General features: G+C 38.7%; 1 protein-coding gene across 1 annotated transcript; it reads right to left on the reverse strand.

Annotated features, from left to right (window-relative positions):
• Positions 1 to 245: 245 nt before the first annotated feature.
• On the reverse strand, positions 246 to 7,926 carry MRLN (myoregulin). The gene is made up of 3 exons (XM_065919862.1): positions 7,788 to 7,926; positions 2,318 to 2,428; positions 246 to 476 (listed from the first exon to the last, which is right to left on the reverse strand). Exon 3 carries the CDS (start codon positions 454 to 456, stop codon positions 316 to 318), a length of 141 nt encoding a protein of 46 aa, XP_065775934.1. The 5' UTR covers positions 457 to 476; positions 2,318 to 2,428; positions 7,788 to 7,926; the 3' UTR covers positions 246 to 315.
• Positions 7,927 to 12,292: the final 4,366 nt, after the last annotated feature.

Below are 12,292 nucleotides of genomic sequence, written 5' to 3' on the forward strand. Positions count from 1 at the left end.
ATAAAAAAAATCACTCATAATTACACTTACACATTGTAGTCAATCTATTAACTATATCAATCATGTTAAAAATCAAGAGGTTTTATGACAGTAGTGTAGATTTTTGAAAAAAATTCCATTTCAATATATGTGAATGTTTTATAAACCATAAAATTCTAAATAACACACAATGTTGTTTTTATTGCAATGTCCTATTCGCTTCTAGAATAACTGGAAATGTCATCAAATTAAAATCACTCAATGTATTAAATTATAAAATTTTATTCACTGGAGTTCAATATGAAATTCACAAGTAAAGTAAAGGAAGTCAGTTTTCTAAGAAGTTATAACAACATATATAATAGACAGGAAGTCAACAAAGATTACAAACAAAATTTTTAGAAGTCTTCCCACAATTTCATCTTCTAGACTTGTGGGGGTAGTAGTAGAAATTAATATCCAATTTTTACACGTCATATCCAAAGTGCTTCAGCTTCCTAAGAAGTAAATGAAGAGAAAATATCCTTAAATAAACACATTTATAGTCCTGATTTTTTAAACTCAATCTAAAAATTTGCACTGTAAAGAAATAGTGATCAAGAAATGTCTTTCAGTCAGGACTTTGTACATTTTAGTAACCAATCAATGAACTAAAGTATTTTTTTCCTTAATGAATTATTGAACTTTTACCCACTAATTTTGATCATCTTATGTCATAATCATTGAATTTTCTATTTGTCTGTCTATTTTTTGGCTGAACTGTGAAGCCTGTGGGATTCAAGTGGGGATCAAATCTGGGCGGCAACAGTGAATGCAGAGTCCTAACCACAGAACCACTAGGGAATTCTCTTGTCTTTCTTTCTTTAAAAAAAAAAAAAAAGCAAAAAAATTTTTAAAAGCTCAAGAACTCTCAGAATTACCACTCTCTTCCCAATGTTATAAATTATCAGTTTATTTTTGAAGTCTTTTCTGCAAAGTCATTTATACCCATTTTTATGGCATCAGTGAAATTGCCATTCTTCTAACCTACAGTAGAATTAGCAGGAAATAAGAATTTTAAGACATGCAAAAAGGCAAGTGATAAAATTTTTAAAAATTAAACAACAAAAGGCTTGTTTCATTTCATTGATCTTTCCTCAAAATCCTCTTTCTTATATTTTGGTCACTTATTAAGACATTAAATATTTTCATTTCCACCACACTTCTGTGTTCAGATGGTAAAGAATCCCTCTGCAATGCAGGAGACCTTGATTTGATTCCTGGGTCAGGAAAATCCCCTGGAGAAGGGAATGGCTGCCCACTCCAGTATTCTTGCCTGGAGAATCCAATGGACAGAGGAGCCTGGCAGGCTACAGTCTATGGGGTCACAAACAGCCAGATATCGCTGAGCAACTAACACTCACTTTCTGTGTTAATCAGTTTTTTAAAAATATCTGGAATTTTTTAAAGTATTATGGAATTGCAAAAGGTATTAATTTGTAGTCTGTTGAGCACACTGTTGGAATGTTTTACTGAATGCCTGTCAGGTAGGGAATTTAGAACCATTCCCAACTCCTTTTTCCAGAAATGTAGGGTCAAATGAGTTAAGTAATTTTCAAAACCTTGTATCCAAGTCCCTTATATACACTCAACTTAAAATGAGCATCAGTACTTTTAAAAAGTAGTAAGATTGGAGTGGGAAAATATTTTCTGCTATTTTTCACTCAAATCCAAAAAGGCAGGTAGAGTTTTAGGAGAGAACATGAAAGAGAAACAGGGAGATAGATGAGATGTATACAAATACCTTCTCCCTCTTGATTCATCTCTGTGATAACTAATCCCTCCCTAAGGAGGGGATGATTTGCCCCAAATTCGGCAGCAATCATTGGCAAAGTGGTGATGGTGGTGGTGGTGGTTTGTAACCACAGAAAGCCTGTCAGGATCCTCTGTCCATGGCATTTCCTAGGCAAGAATACTGGAGTGGGTTGCCATTTCCTTCTCCAGGGGATCTTCCCAACCCAGGGATGGAACCAGCGTCTCCTGCATTGCAGATGGATTCTTTACTGCTGAGCCACCAGGGAAGCCCTCATTGGCAAAGTAAACACCTAGAATTTCCCTTAAGTTCAACAATTCCTTGTGCCATGTTTGGGAAACAAGGCGTAAGCATAACACATGAATTTGCATAGTGATTTTCCTTGCCTCGTATTTCTTCCACCTCCAGCTTGTGTTTCTTCAGTCTGTACTCCGAGGGGTACCTTCAATTTTACCCAATTACAGTAAGAGAGAGATGGAACAGGAAGCAAGGGAAAGACCAGATGAATGGTGGGGATTGAAGAGTGCACAGAAATCCACTTCTCACCTGATTTAATCCGGGCAGTGGTAGGTAATGCTGCTCCTCGGTTTTCTCTCTGGCTGCTCTTCCTAGGACAAAGTGCATTCAGCACAGGTGGTCTCTTAGCAACCTTGGTTCCTGTGTCAAAGCACATTAAAAGCCTTTACTGAATGGTGAGGTGGTTTGTGAAGTGGACAGGCAGGGAGCCTGGGTGGAGAAACTCTTGAAGCAGTTGAGAAAATGTGATATGTTAATTTTAGTGGATTACAGAAACTACAGCTAAAAACTACATTTAAAAACTATAGCTAAAAACTACACCTTTTACAGAAAGGTTAAACAGAATTCTAGAATTTTCCTGACAGGGCAAACATTTACCGCTTTTTTAAAACAATAGTTCTCAGGGGGTCGGGGGAACAGAAGAGATGTTGTTTAAGGGTTACATATGTGCAACTGATAGACAAATAAGTTCCAGAGAGGTAATACACAGTACAGTGAGCATAGTCGTAAAATTGTATTATATACATTAAACTTGCTAAGAGACTAGATATTATTTGCTTTCAGCACAGAAGAAATGACAATCATGTGACATGATAGAGGTGTTAGCTATCGCTACTACAGCAGTCATATTACAATATAAACATTTCAAATCAGTATACTGTACACCTTAAACTTACACAATGTTTGTGTCAAATATAACTTAAATTTTGAAAGGTTCTAAAATTATTTTTAAAATATATGTTTCATTATCTTCCATAGTACAACAAACAAAATTTCTCCTTCTGCATAAGAGGCAATACCTCATGAGATTTTATATCTGCTATAAACTTTATAAGTTTTAAGATTTTGTATCACTTTTACTAACAAATTAGAAAGTGGAGGACTGAATTTATTTGCAAAGACCAGGCTGTAAAATTCAGACACAACTGAAAAATTATTTATCCAACAAAATGATGATTATTACAACTACAAAATAATAGAAACACTACTTAGAAAATCATGTTGAAATATTTAAGAATGACTAAAACCAATGACTTAGGACCAATCATTACACTCCTGGGTATATACCCGAAATACAAGCATGGATATCCACACCAGAACACACATTCAAACTTTATTTGTAATATCCTCAACTTAAAAACAAACCAAATGCCTATTAGTAGATAGATAAATCCATATCATGGAATATTATACAATAATGAAAATTAAGTTATAGCTACATGAAAAAACAGTGGTGAATTTCACAAATGAGTTTAAAATGCAAGACACAAAAGAAAACACATGGTAAATATATTTATGTAAAGTAGGAAAACAGTTAAAGCTGTATGACTTAGGGGTGCATAATATGGGTAGCAATGGTGTAGGTGGTTAAATGATCAAGTAAATCTAAGGACTGACTACCATAAAATCAGGATAGTGGTGGTGTTAATGGAAGGGGTGGAGAGCTTTCAGAAAGTATTTCATTTCTTTCTTTCTTTCTTTTTTAAAATTTGGCCCTGCCACAAGCCATGCAAGGATCTTAGTTCTCCCTGCAGTGGAAGCACTGAGTCTGAGTCTTCATCACTGGACCACTGGGGAAATCTCTTTTTTAAAAAAATTTTTCACTTTCTGTTATGTTGATAATCAGTTTTTAATTACTTGTTAAACTGCACATAGAAATTTTATATGATTTTCTGTAGGTATGTAGGACTTCACAATTGAAATATTCTTTAAAAAGTCAGAGAATTATCTACAAATGTCAATAAAGGCTATAGCTGTCGAGTTTGGGTGAAGGACCATATGTGATTTTTTTTTCCCCCTTATTTCTTTCATTTCTCACATTTTCATTTAAAGGATGTTGCTTATGAAACTTCAGAACACTAAAGAAAATAGTCTTCTAACTCCCTGTCCTCTTTCTTGTCCATCTATTTAAAAGTAATGACTTTATTTTTGTCAAACCAATCATTTTAACAAATATGAACTTGGGAAAATTAAATGTATCAGTGAGAGATTTAAATGAAAATATGTAACCTACAGTTCATTCAATAAATTACGCATTTTCATTAAAATGTTTCACTGACCCATTTCATTTTTCTTGAGTTTATATTAAATCTCTTTGGCTAAAGAACATGTTCTTGCTTCATTCCAAAATGCTCATGAAAAACAGGAATGTGGGTGGTTCCTGTTTGGGTCTTGTCCTTAATGCTAGATCTGTTTCTAGCACCGAAAACACTCAAATCTGTACCACCACATGTTTACTAGCACACTCAGATTTTACTGGGGGGTTAAATGATGCTCGATTTACATTTTGCCTAATTAGTCCTTGTTATGCAAGAAACTTGGCAATCATTTTTTTCTCTTAGGAACATTCTTTTGGAGGAATGGCTATTTCACAGCAGCATTTTCAGAAAAAAAGATTTGTAGTGTTTTTTATTGGATAAAACATGCACTGAATAAACAAATTTCAAAAATAAGTTGATTAATTTGAAACAAGTTAGCACACTTCTTAAAGTGTAATAGAATGTATTGAGTGGAACTATCTTATTTTGAATATAACACTTAAAAATCCTAGCTAAAATAACATTAACTCCAATTTCTGATAAAAGACATCCTAGGTTATTTGGGACCTAACATATTTCATGGTGAAATTTCAGATGGCTGCAAATAATTGCCCCTATGTTTTGAATGTCTCTCTATACCTTTCTTTTCCCTATTTCCAAAAGGCAATGAGAAACAATTTATTTTGTAGAAATTAATTTCTAGAAAGTTATTCTGAAAGTAGTATGAATAATCTCTTATCTAGTTTTCAAAACTTGTCTTTATTATATACTCTTTTGACTCCACCAACAGTCCAAATAATCTAACCCAAATTAATCTGTTTATTGAATGGTTAAACAGTGGTATCCCACAAAGAAAGTTAGACAAATGTCTAGTAGTAGTCACTTTTGGTCTCTGGGGGTTGAATTTCATAGCATTCTCTGTTTTTCACCCTGCCATCAGCTTGTAGGTGCTAGCCTTTCAAATCTCTACAATCTACAAGATTGTAGAGACTCCTGGGACCCCAAGAAGAGTGCATTTGCTAAATGGTTTGGTCCCTTAGGAAAATCAAAACAATGCAAATGAACCAGTAAAACTGCCTCTATTACATAAAAGTATTCCTTGTCCTAAGACTTCACCCATTTCTCAATCTCTCCCAACCTCTCCCATTTCCACTTACTAGGCATGGAGTCTCAGTCAAGACAAAGAAGAGAACATACTTTGCCAAGTCTCTTTTTCAATCAGAAGAAAAACACTTTTCATTGGATTCAAGATTACAGTCTTAAACACATGAGTCACATTTCAAAAATATTTTCTGTTTTGATAAGAATTTGCTAATCCTACTTGTCTCCATCAATATCTAATGGTCAAGATAATATTCACAGAAGTTCCCTAAATACACAAATAGAAAAATGAGACACAATTGAAATCTGTCCACTCTTGCTTAACAAGGCACTTAAAGTGGCTCAGACAGTAAGGAATCTGCCTGCAATGCAGGAGACCTGGGTTCAATCCCTGGATTGAGACAATCCCCTGGAGAAAGAAATGGCTAGCCACTCCAGTATTTTTACCTGGAGAATCCCAAGGACAGAGGAGCCTGGCAGGCTACAGTCCGTGGGGCCACGAAGAGTTGGATAGGACTGAGCAGCCACCTCTTTCACTTTTACTTTTAAGTAAAGTGTAATGCCATTTATCATGGGTCTAGTGTGTGCCAGGTTATGATTAGGCATTATTGGGACATGGAGAAACTGCCCAAGGTGCAAAGCCAGAGCCTTGATGCTAGTAATCTAGAACTTTAGCCCCCAGATGCCACTCTGTTTCAATTATGTGGATTTATTATTTTCAAATGAAAAGGAAACTGACTGAAATGGAAATATCCACATGTAATTACCAACAGCCATTCTTTCTCTTTAGTCCTGATTCCTTTCCGTATATGTGAACTGCTGGGTGGACAAAGGGATGGATAGTCTTGCAGTTACCTCTCTGGGCCTGATAACCCTGAATTTGCTGGAATACTTTTACAACAGCCAGTTTTATTCACATCAAAACCATCTTCTCTTTATAAATCGATCTTTCATAGGCCACTACTACAAGCTTAATATCTAGCAACCTGATTAGCTGAAAGTTCAGGGTTTTTTAGCCTGTTTTTTATGAGTTTTTACTCTCTGCAATTTTATTCTCTCCTGTTATTAGTTTTGTTATCAACCCACTGATCATCTTATGACTGACAAGTTTGTCCCCCTTGATCTTTTTTTTTTTTTTGGCTGTGCCAGCAGCTTGTGGGATCTTAGTTTCTCAATCAGGGATTGAACCCCTATCTGCTGCAGTGGAAGCACGAAATCTTAACCACTAGCCCACCAGGGAATTTCTCCTCTTGTTCTTATTAACATTAGCTGGATGGAGAAATAACAAGAATGCTTCCAGGACTTGGTAGTTGAGAGACCAGTCAGGAATAAGATTGGTGGTATTTGACTTGGATCTGCCATTTACCATGAGACCCTGGGCAAGTCAGGTTAACTCTCTGTGCCTCTGTTTGTTAGCACTTCTATAAAATGGGGATGATAATAACTGTGTGTGTGCACGTGTGTGTGTGCACACGCTCAGTTGTGTCTGACTCTTTGTGACCCCATGGACTGTATCCCACAATGCTCCTCTGTCCATTGAATTTTCCAGGCAAGAATACTGAAGTGGGTTGCCATTTCCTACTCCAGGGGAATCTTCCTGAACCAGAGATCGAACCCGAGTCTCTTGTGTCTCCTACATTGGGAGGCTATTCTTTACTACTGTGCCACCTGGGAAGCCCAATAATGACAGTAGCCACTTCTTAGGGCAGTGTGACAATTAAATGAGATAATACTTGTGCCTAGCGAGTAAACACTTAATAAGCAAGGGTAACTATCATTATCAATTATACTCTACCATATTGCTTCCTAGATGGTACCCCTTGAATAAATCAGTCTTCTCAGTTTCTCTTTAGGTATCGAAACATGAAAACTGTCACACACCTACTCATCCTTTGAAGCGCAACATATCTCCTCTGTGATCCCTCCTGATGTCCTCAGGCAGAATTTAGTGTCCACTTATCTGGAATGTATTGAAACTCACTACAGTGTATTATGGTTATTTGTTTGCATGCAACCCCCATGGGCAGTTGCTGTCTTCCTAGAAAGTGAGGATGAACTTACCCATCCTGAATCCCACTGCACCATGGTATTTGATATTAATCATTTTTAACAATATTGATTTAATAATTGCACATCAAGCAGAAGCTTTCTTGGAAGACTTAAAGTTCATTTTGCTCAAAAGATAACTACAACAAGAAAAACACATACAGTAAGTCTACTTTTACCACCAAAATTTCAAAAATAAAATCCCAAAGTTGGGTAGTTTCAATTTCACCTCTGGAAAATGTCTCTCTCCCACAAAATTTATGTTTAATGAAATTTATCTTTTAGAAACCTGAGAAATCATATAGGAATCATACCTTGTTGATGTTTTTGCTTTTTTTTTTTTTTTGGCCTGTAATTATGAGACCTAGTCAAACGTTGGAAGAGAACAAAACTTTTGTACCGGCCTACAGGGTTTCATGATGGAAATGTCCTGTTGGAATGGTTACTGTTTTTCCAGCATAATGGTGATTTGTCTCCTTAAGATTCCAGAAACAGATGACAGCCTGGTAGGATAGGAGACATAAACTCCTTAGTTTTGAGTCATTCAGAAGTTAACTAAAAAATCGGGCATATTCAATAGTTAAAAGGATTTTGTGCATTCTCTAAGTTTCCAAAATAGAGTTCAAGGTGCATTTTCTGAATTAATTATGTGAGGAATTACATGAGGAAGAGAATTTAACAGATATCTGAGAAATTAACTCATCAATGGTATGAGCATTTTACACAGAAACCTTGAATGAGAATAATAATAAATGGCATAAGGTTTTACACTGAGGTGATTATGAGCATGATTGTTAAACCTTGTTTCCTGCCTGATTAAAATATGATTTCAAGGAGACCTTTCTCTCTCTAGCTAAGAAAAACAACTGTAGTGAAAAAATCTCAACTATGACAGAAATGTTAGCACTGGCAAAGAAATTGAGATTTCTTCCAGCTTCTCATTTGACAAGCGAGGCCCAGAGAAGTACAGTAACTTGTCTGAGGTCACACAGTTACTCTTCTTCTGAGCTACCATATTAATTGCCTCAGCAAGTTTTTGATACATTTATGATAAATTGGATTCTGCATTTCACCAGACTTGACTATTTGAAGATATTCTACCTTCACCACCTCCCAACTGCTTTGACTCAGGCCAAGGGAAGGCCAATGTCCAGGATAAAATAAGCCACAAGGAGAACTGGGAAACTTGGGAGGTAAGACTTGCCAGAATTGACAAAGTGGACTTTGCTTGGAGACAGAAACACGTGCCCTGTCACAGAGATGGGGGTCAGGAAGGTTGTGGAGCCAGATGGAACTGGTTTGAGATTCTGGTTCTGACTGGTATTAGCACGATAGCCAGACATTTACCCTCACCTGCTATCTCATCTGGAGATAGACATAATCAGTCTTACATGGGATTGAAAGGATTTTACTGATAACTATAGTTAAAAAGGGCCTGCACATATTCTGATTTTAATCTCATAAAGCCACATGAGGTGAGCACTAATGCTTCTATTTCCTTAGTTGGAGAGACTGATGACCAGAGACCTCGGGGAGCTATTTGAGATCACACTCCAGGGGATGACCAGGGATTTGAATGGAAGTGAGTTTGGCTTCAAAGCCTTAGCCACTGCAGCATCTCAGGAGTGGTCAGAAGAATGTTGCCTGGCAATGGATAAAACGACAGTTGATATGATGAAGCTTGGGAATCAAAAAGGTGGATACTTCCTGCAGTCCAACAATGATGGAGGGAGGTGAGGGACTGAGATGGACTTAAGAGATGGCAAGCCCCAGGAAGCTGAGACAGACACGCAGACATGTGGGCCAGAGGGCACTGTCTGGCCTGGCAGAGCCCCATGGGGGTCCACCTGACCCCCAGGAGTACAGAGAGGGTCCCAGACCTCTGTGGAATCCCTCTGCTCTTATCCTCTTCAACTGTAGTTCTCATGCTTTCCCTCCATGTCAATATCTGTCCAATCTGGGCCTTCCCAAGCCATATATGAGCATGCCTCACATTTTTAAAAAACATTAATTAATTGATTAATTGTTTTGGCCATGTGCACAGCTTGTGGCAGGGCTTCCCAGGTAGCTCAGTGGTAAATAATCTGCCTCCCCATGCAGGAGTTGCAGGAGACTTAGATTCAATCCCTGGGTCAAGAAGGTCCCCTGGAGGAGGAAATGGCAACCCACTCCAGTATTCTTGCCTGGGAAATCCCATGGACGGAGGAGCCTGGTGGGCTACAGTCCAAAGGGTTGCACAGAGTCAGACATGAGTGAGGGAGCACGCAGACACACACAGCATGTAGGATATCAGTTTCCTGACCAGGGAAGGACCCTGTATTCCCTGCGTTGGAAGTGAGGAGTCTTAACTCCTGGAGCAACAGAGAAGTCCCTTGCCTCACACATCTTGAGTAAATATTCTGGCCCTAAAATAAACAGTTTTTCTACCTATGAACAAACATCTCTTAATCATCCACTACTGAGACTCCTGAAGCTGAAACTTTCCGAGACCCTGTCCCTAAACCAAATAGATTGCATTGCCCCTAAGAAGACATAAATTACTCGGTTATAGGCACTTAACATTAAGAAAGATTCTGGAACCAAAACAATCAAAATGTTTTCAACCTTCTCCCTGCCAAGTTCCCCAGCCCTTGCCAGGAATCACAGCTGTAGTGCAGTCTTACAAGGCCAGACGAACTGTCCAGAGTTGTGGCGAGGACCAGCCCTACAAAGCTTCCTTGTGGAAGGAAGGAAGGGTGGTGCCACATGACACCTTCCATGGTGTGATGAAGCAGGAGTGGAGCTGAGGCCAGGTGCTTATTTGTTGGGTTTGGGGGTTTTATCTGCAGAGCTCTCATAGAAACAAGTGTCCTCCCATGTTTGGCGAGTGGAGGGGAGGTCTCTGGACCTGTTTGACTTCTTAAAAGCATTCAGAAAAACCTGTTAAACTACCTTCTTGGCCTATGACACACACTCGTTTGCCTAAATTCATTGCTAGCAGTTTTGTCTTTTAAATCTAATATTTGATTTCTGAAACCAGCTAAGTGTTATTTGGAGTCAAGTTAAGCTGAGAAGGCAGATGGCCAGGTTGGAGAACAGAATTTCAGGTTCAGTGAAAGACTCTAACCTCTTCTAAGGCCAAATTAAATTTCTAGCATTTAGCACAGGGCTGGGGCTTCCCTGATAGCTCAGTTGGTAAAGAATCCACCTGCAATGCAGGAGACACTGCTTTTATTCCTGGTTTGGGAAGATCTGCTGGAGAACGGATAGGCTACCCACTCCATTATTCTTGGGCTTCTCTTGTGGCTCAGCTGGTAAAGAATCCGCCTGCAATGAGGGAGACCTGAGTTTGATCCCTGGGTTGGAAAGATCCCCTGGAGAAGGAAAAGGCTACCTACACCAGTACTCTGGCCTAGAGAATTCCATGGACTATTCATGGAGTTGCAAAGAGTTGGACACGACTGAGCAACTTTCACTTTCACTTTGGAACAAAACAGGTACTCAAAAAATAAAAAAAACTGGGGTGGGGAGAATGAGATTCAACTTTATGGTGAGTTTTTCTATGCCTCCCAAGCTTGTTGCGTAGAAGGTAAACCCAGGGAGGAACACTGAAAAGCAATGAGTCGTTTTCTAAGAATGCACAGCTCTCCAAGGTGAGGTTCGATGATAATACCCATCCTCGGTGAGTAAGTTTGGGGGATGATGGCCCTGTGGAATGCCTACCCACTGTTCGTACTTCTCATGTACCATGGATCAAGGCCATTCTGACTTATATCAGTTACTCATGAAATGACTTCTCTCTCCTACCTTATTCTGAGTTTACTGACCGTTTGCTAGTCAGCACTGTGTATTCACACAGTGGGAATTAAATAAACATTTGCAGAATGAAAGCTTGCAGTGGAAAACAAAAATTTCATCCTGTCTCCTGAGCATACAGGGTAAAACTTTGGGAAGTAGGTATTCTTTGAAACAACCCTCCTTTCTGTCTCATCCAGACACAGAATTAGAGCTAGGAAGGGGGGCAACCAGTCTTTCAGAACCACAGAAGCACGGAAACAAAAGAAAAATTTTAGAATGCTGATTATAGAAGAGCAGAAAAGTTTATTAAAATAATAATTTGTGCTTTGAAATTGTTTTGAGTTTCCCCAGCATCGTTGATCTTGTTGTAGTTGTTTAGCCACTAAGTCATGTCCAACTCTTTGCGACCCCATGGACTGCAGCACGCCAGGCTTCTTCATCCTTCACCATCTCTTGTAGTTTAGCCACAGCCTAATGTCCTGGACTGCTTACCATATGGCATCCTCCAATGGCCCCATCCTCAGCATTCCCATGGCTGACACAATCCTAAGGATGATGTTATTAAAAGCACTAAAAGCCAATTATTGTCTCTACAGTTTAAACTTTCCCATCAAAGATCACATTGGAGGTTCTAGGTTAAGAAGATTCAAGAAAAAATTCAAATGAGGGACTTCATCAATAATGTTCCCATACTCAGCCACTTAGAAACATTGTGAGTGAAACCCACCACCTTATCAAAGAGGTTATAGCTCTTATCTCATAAACAAGGAAACTGAGGTTCAGAGAGGGTGAGTACTTGCTTAAGGTCACACAGCTTGTTGAGCCAGGCCTCGGTACCAAGCCAGCATCTGCCTCCTTCCAGTTCCCTGGGATGCCTGTTTTATTTAGAAGGCTGATGCACATGTTTAAGAGGACTGAACATACATAACCAAAGCAGAAAACTCTCTTAGTCTGTAATCCTGAGGAGGGACTGGAGTGTCAGCTTTCATCTTTTCTGAGAGGGCTGGGCAGGGCCCCAGCTCCAGGGTCCTCCGTTTCCAGA

The sequence above is a fragment of the Muntiacus reevesi genome, chromosome 2, assembly GCF_963930625.1.
Source record: "Muntiacus reevesi chromosome 2, mMunRee1.1, whole genome shotgun sequence".
In the NCBI taxonomy this organism is placed as follows: Eukaryota; Metazoa; Chordata; class Mammalia; order Artiodactyla; family Cervidae; genus Muntiacus; species Muntiacus reevesi.

What these genes read in the sequence shown, in the direction of transcription:
- MRLN (XM_065919862.1), bottom strand. Translation starts at nt 456, where the DNA reads ATGACGTGTAAAAATTGGATATTAATTTCTACTACTACCCCCACAAGT.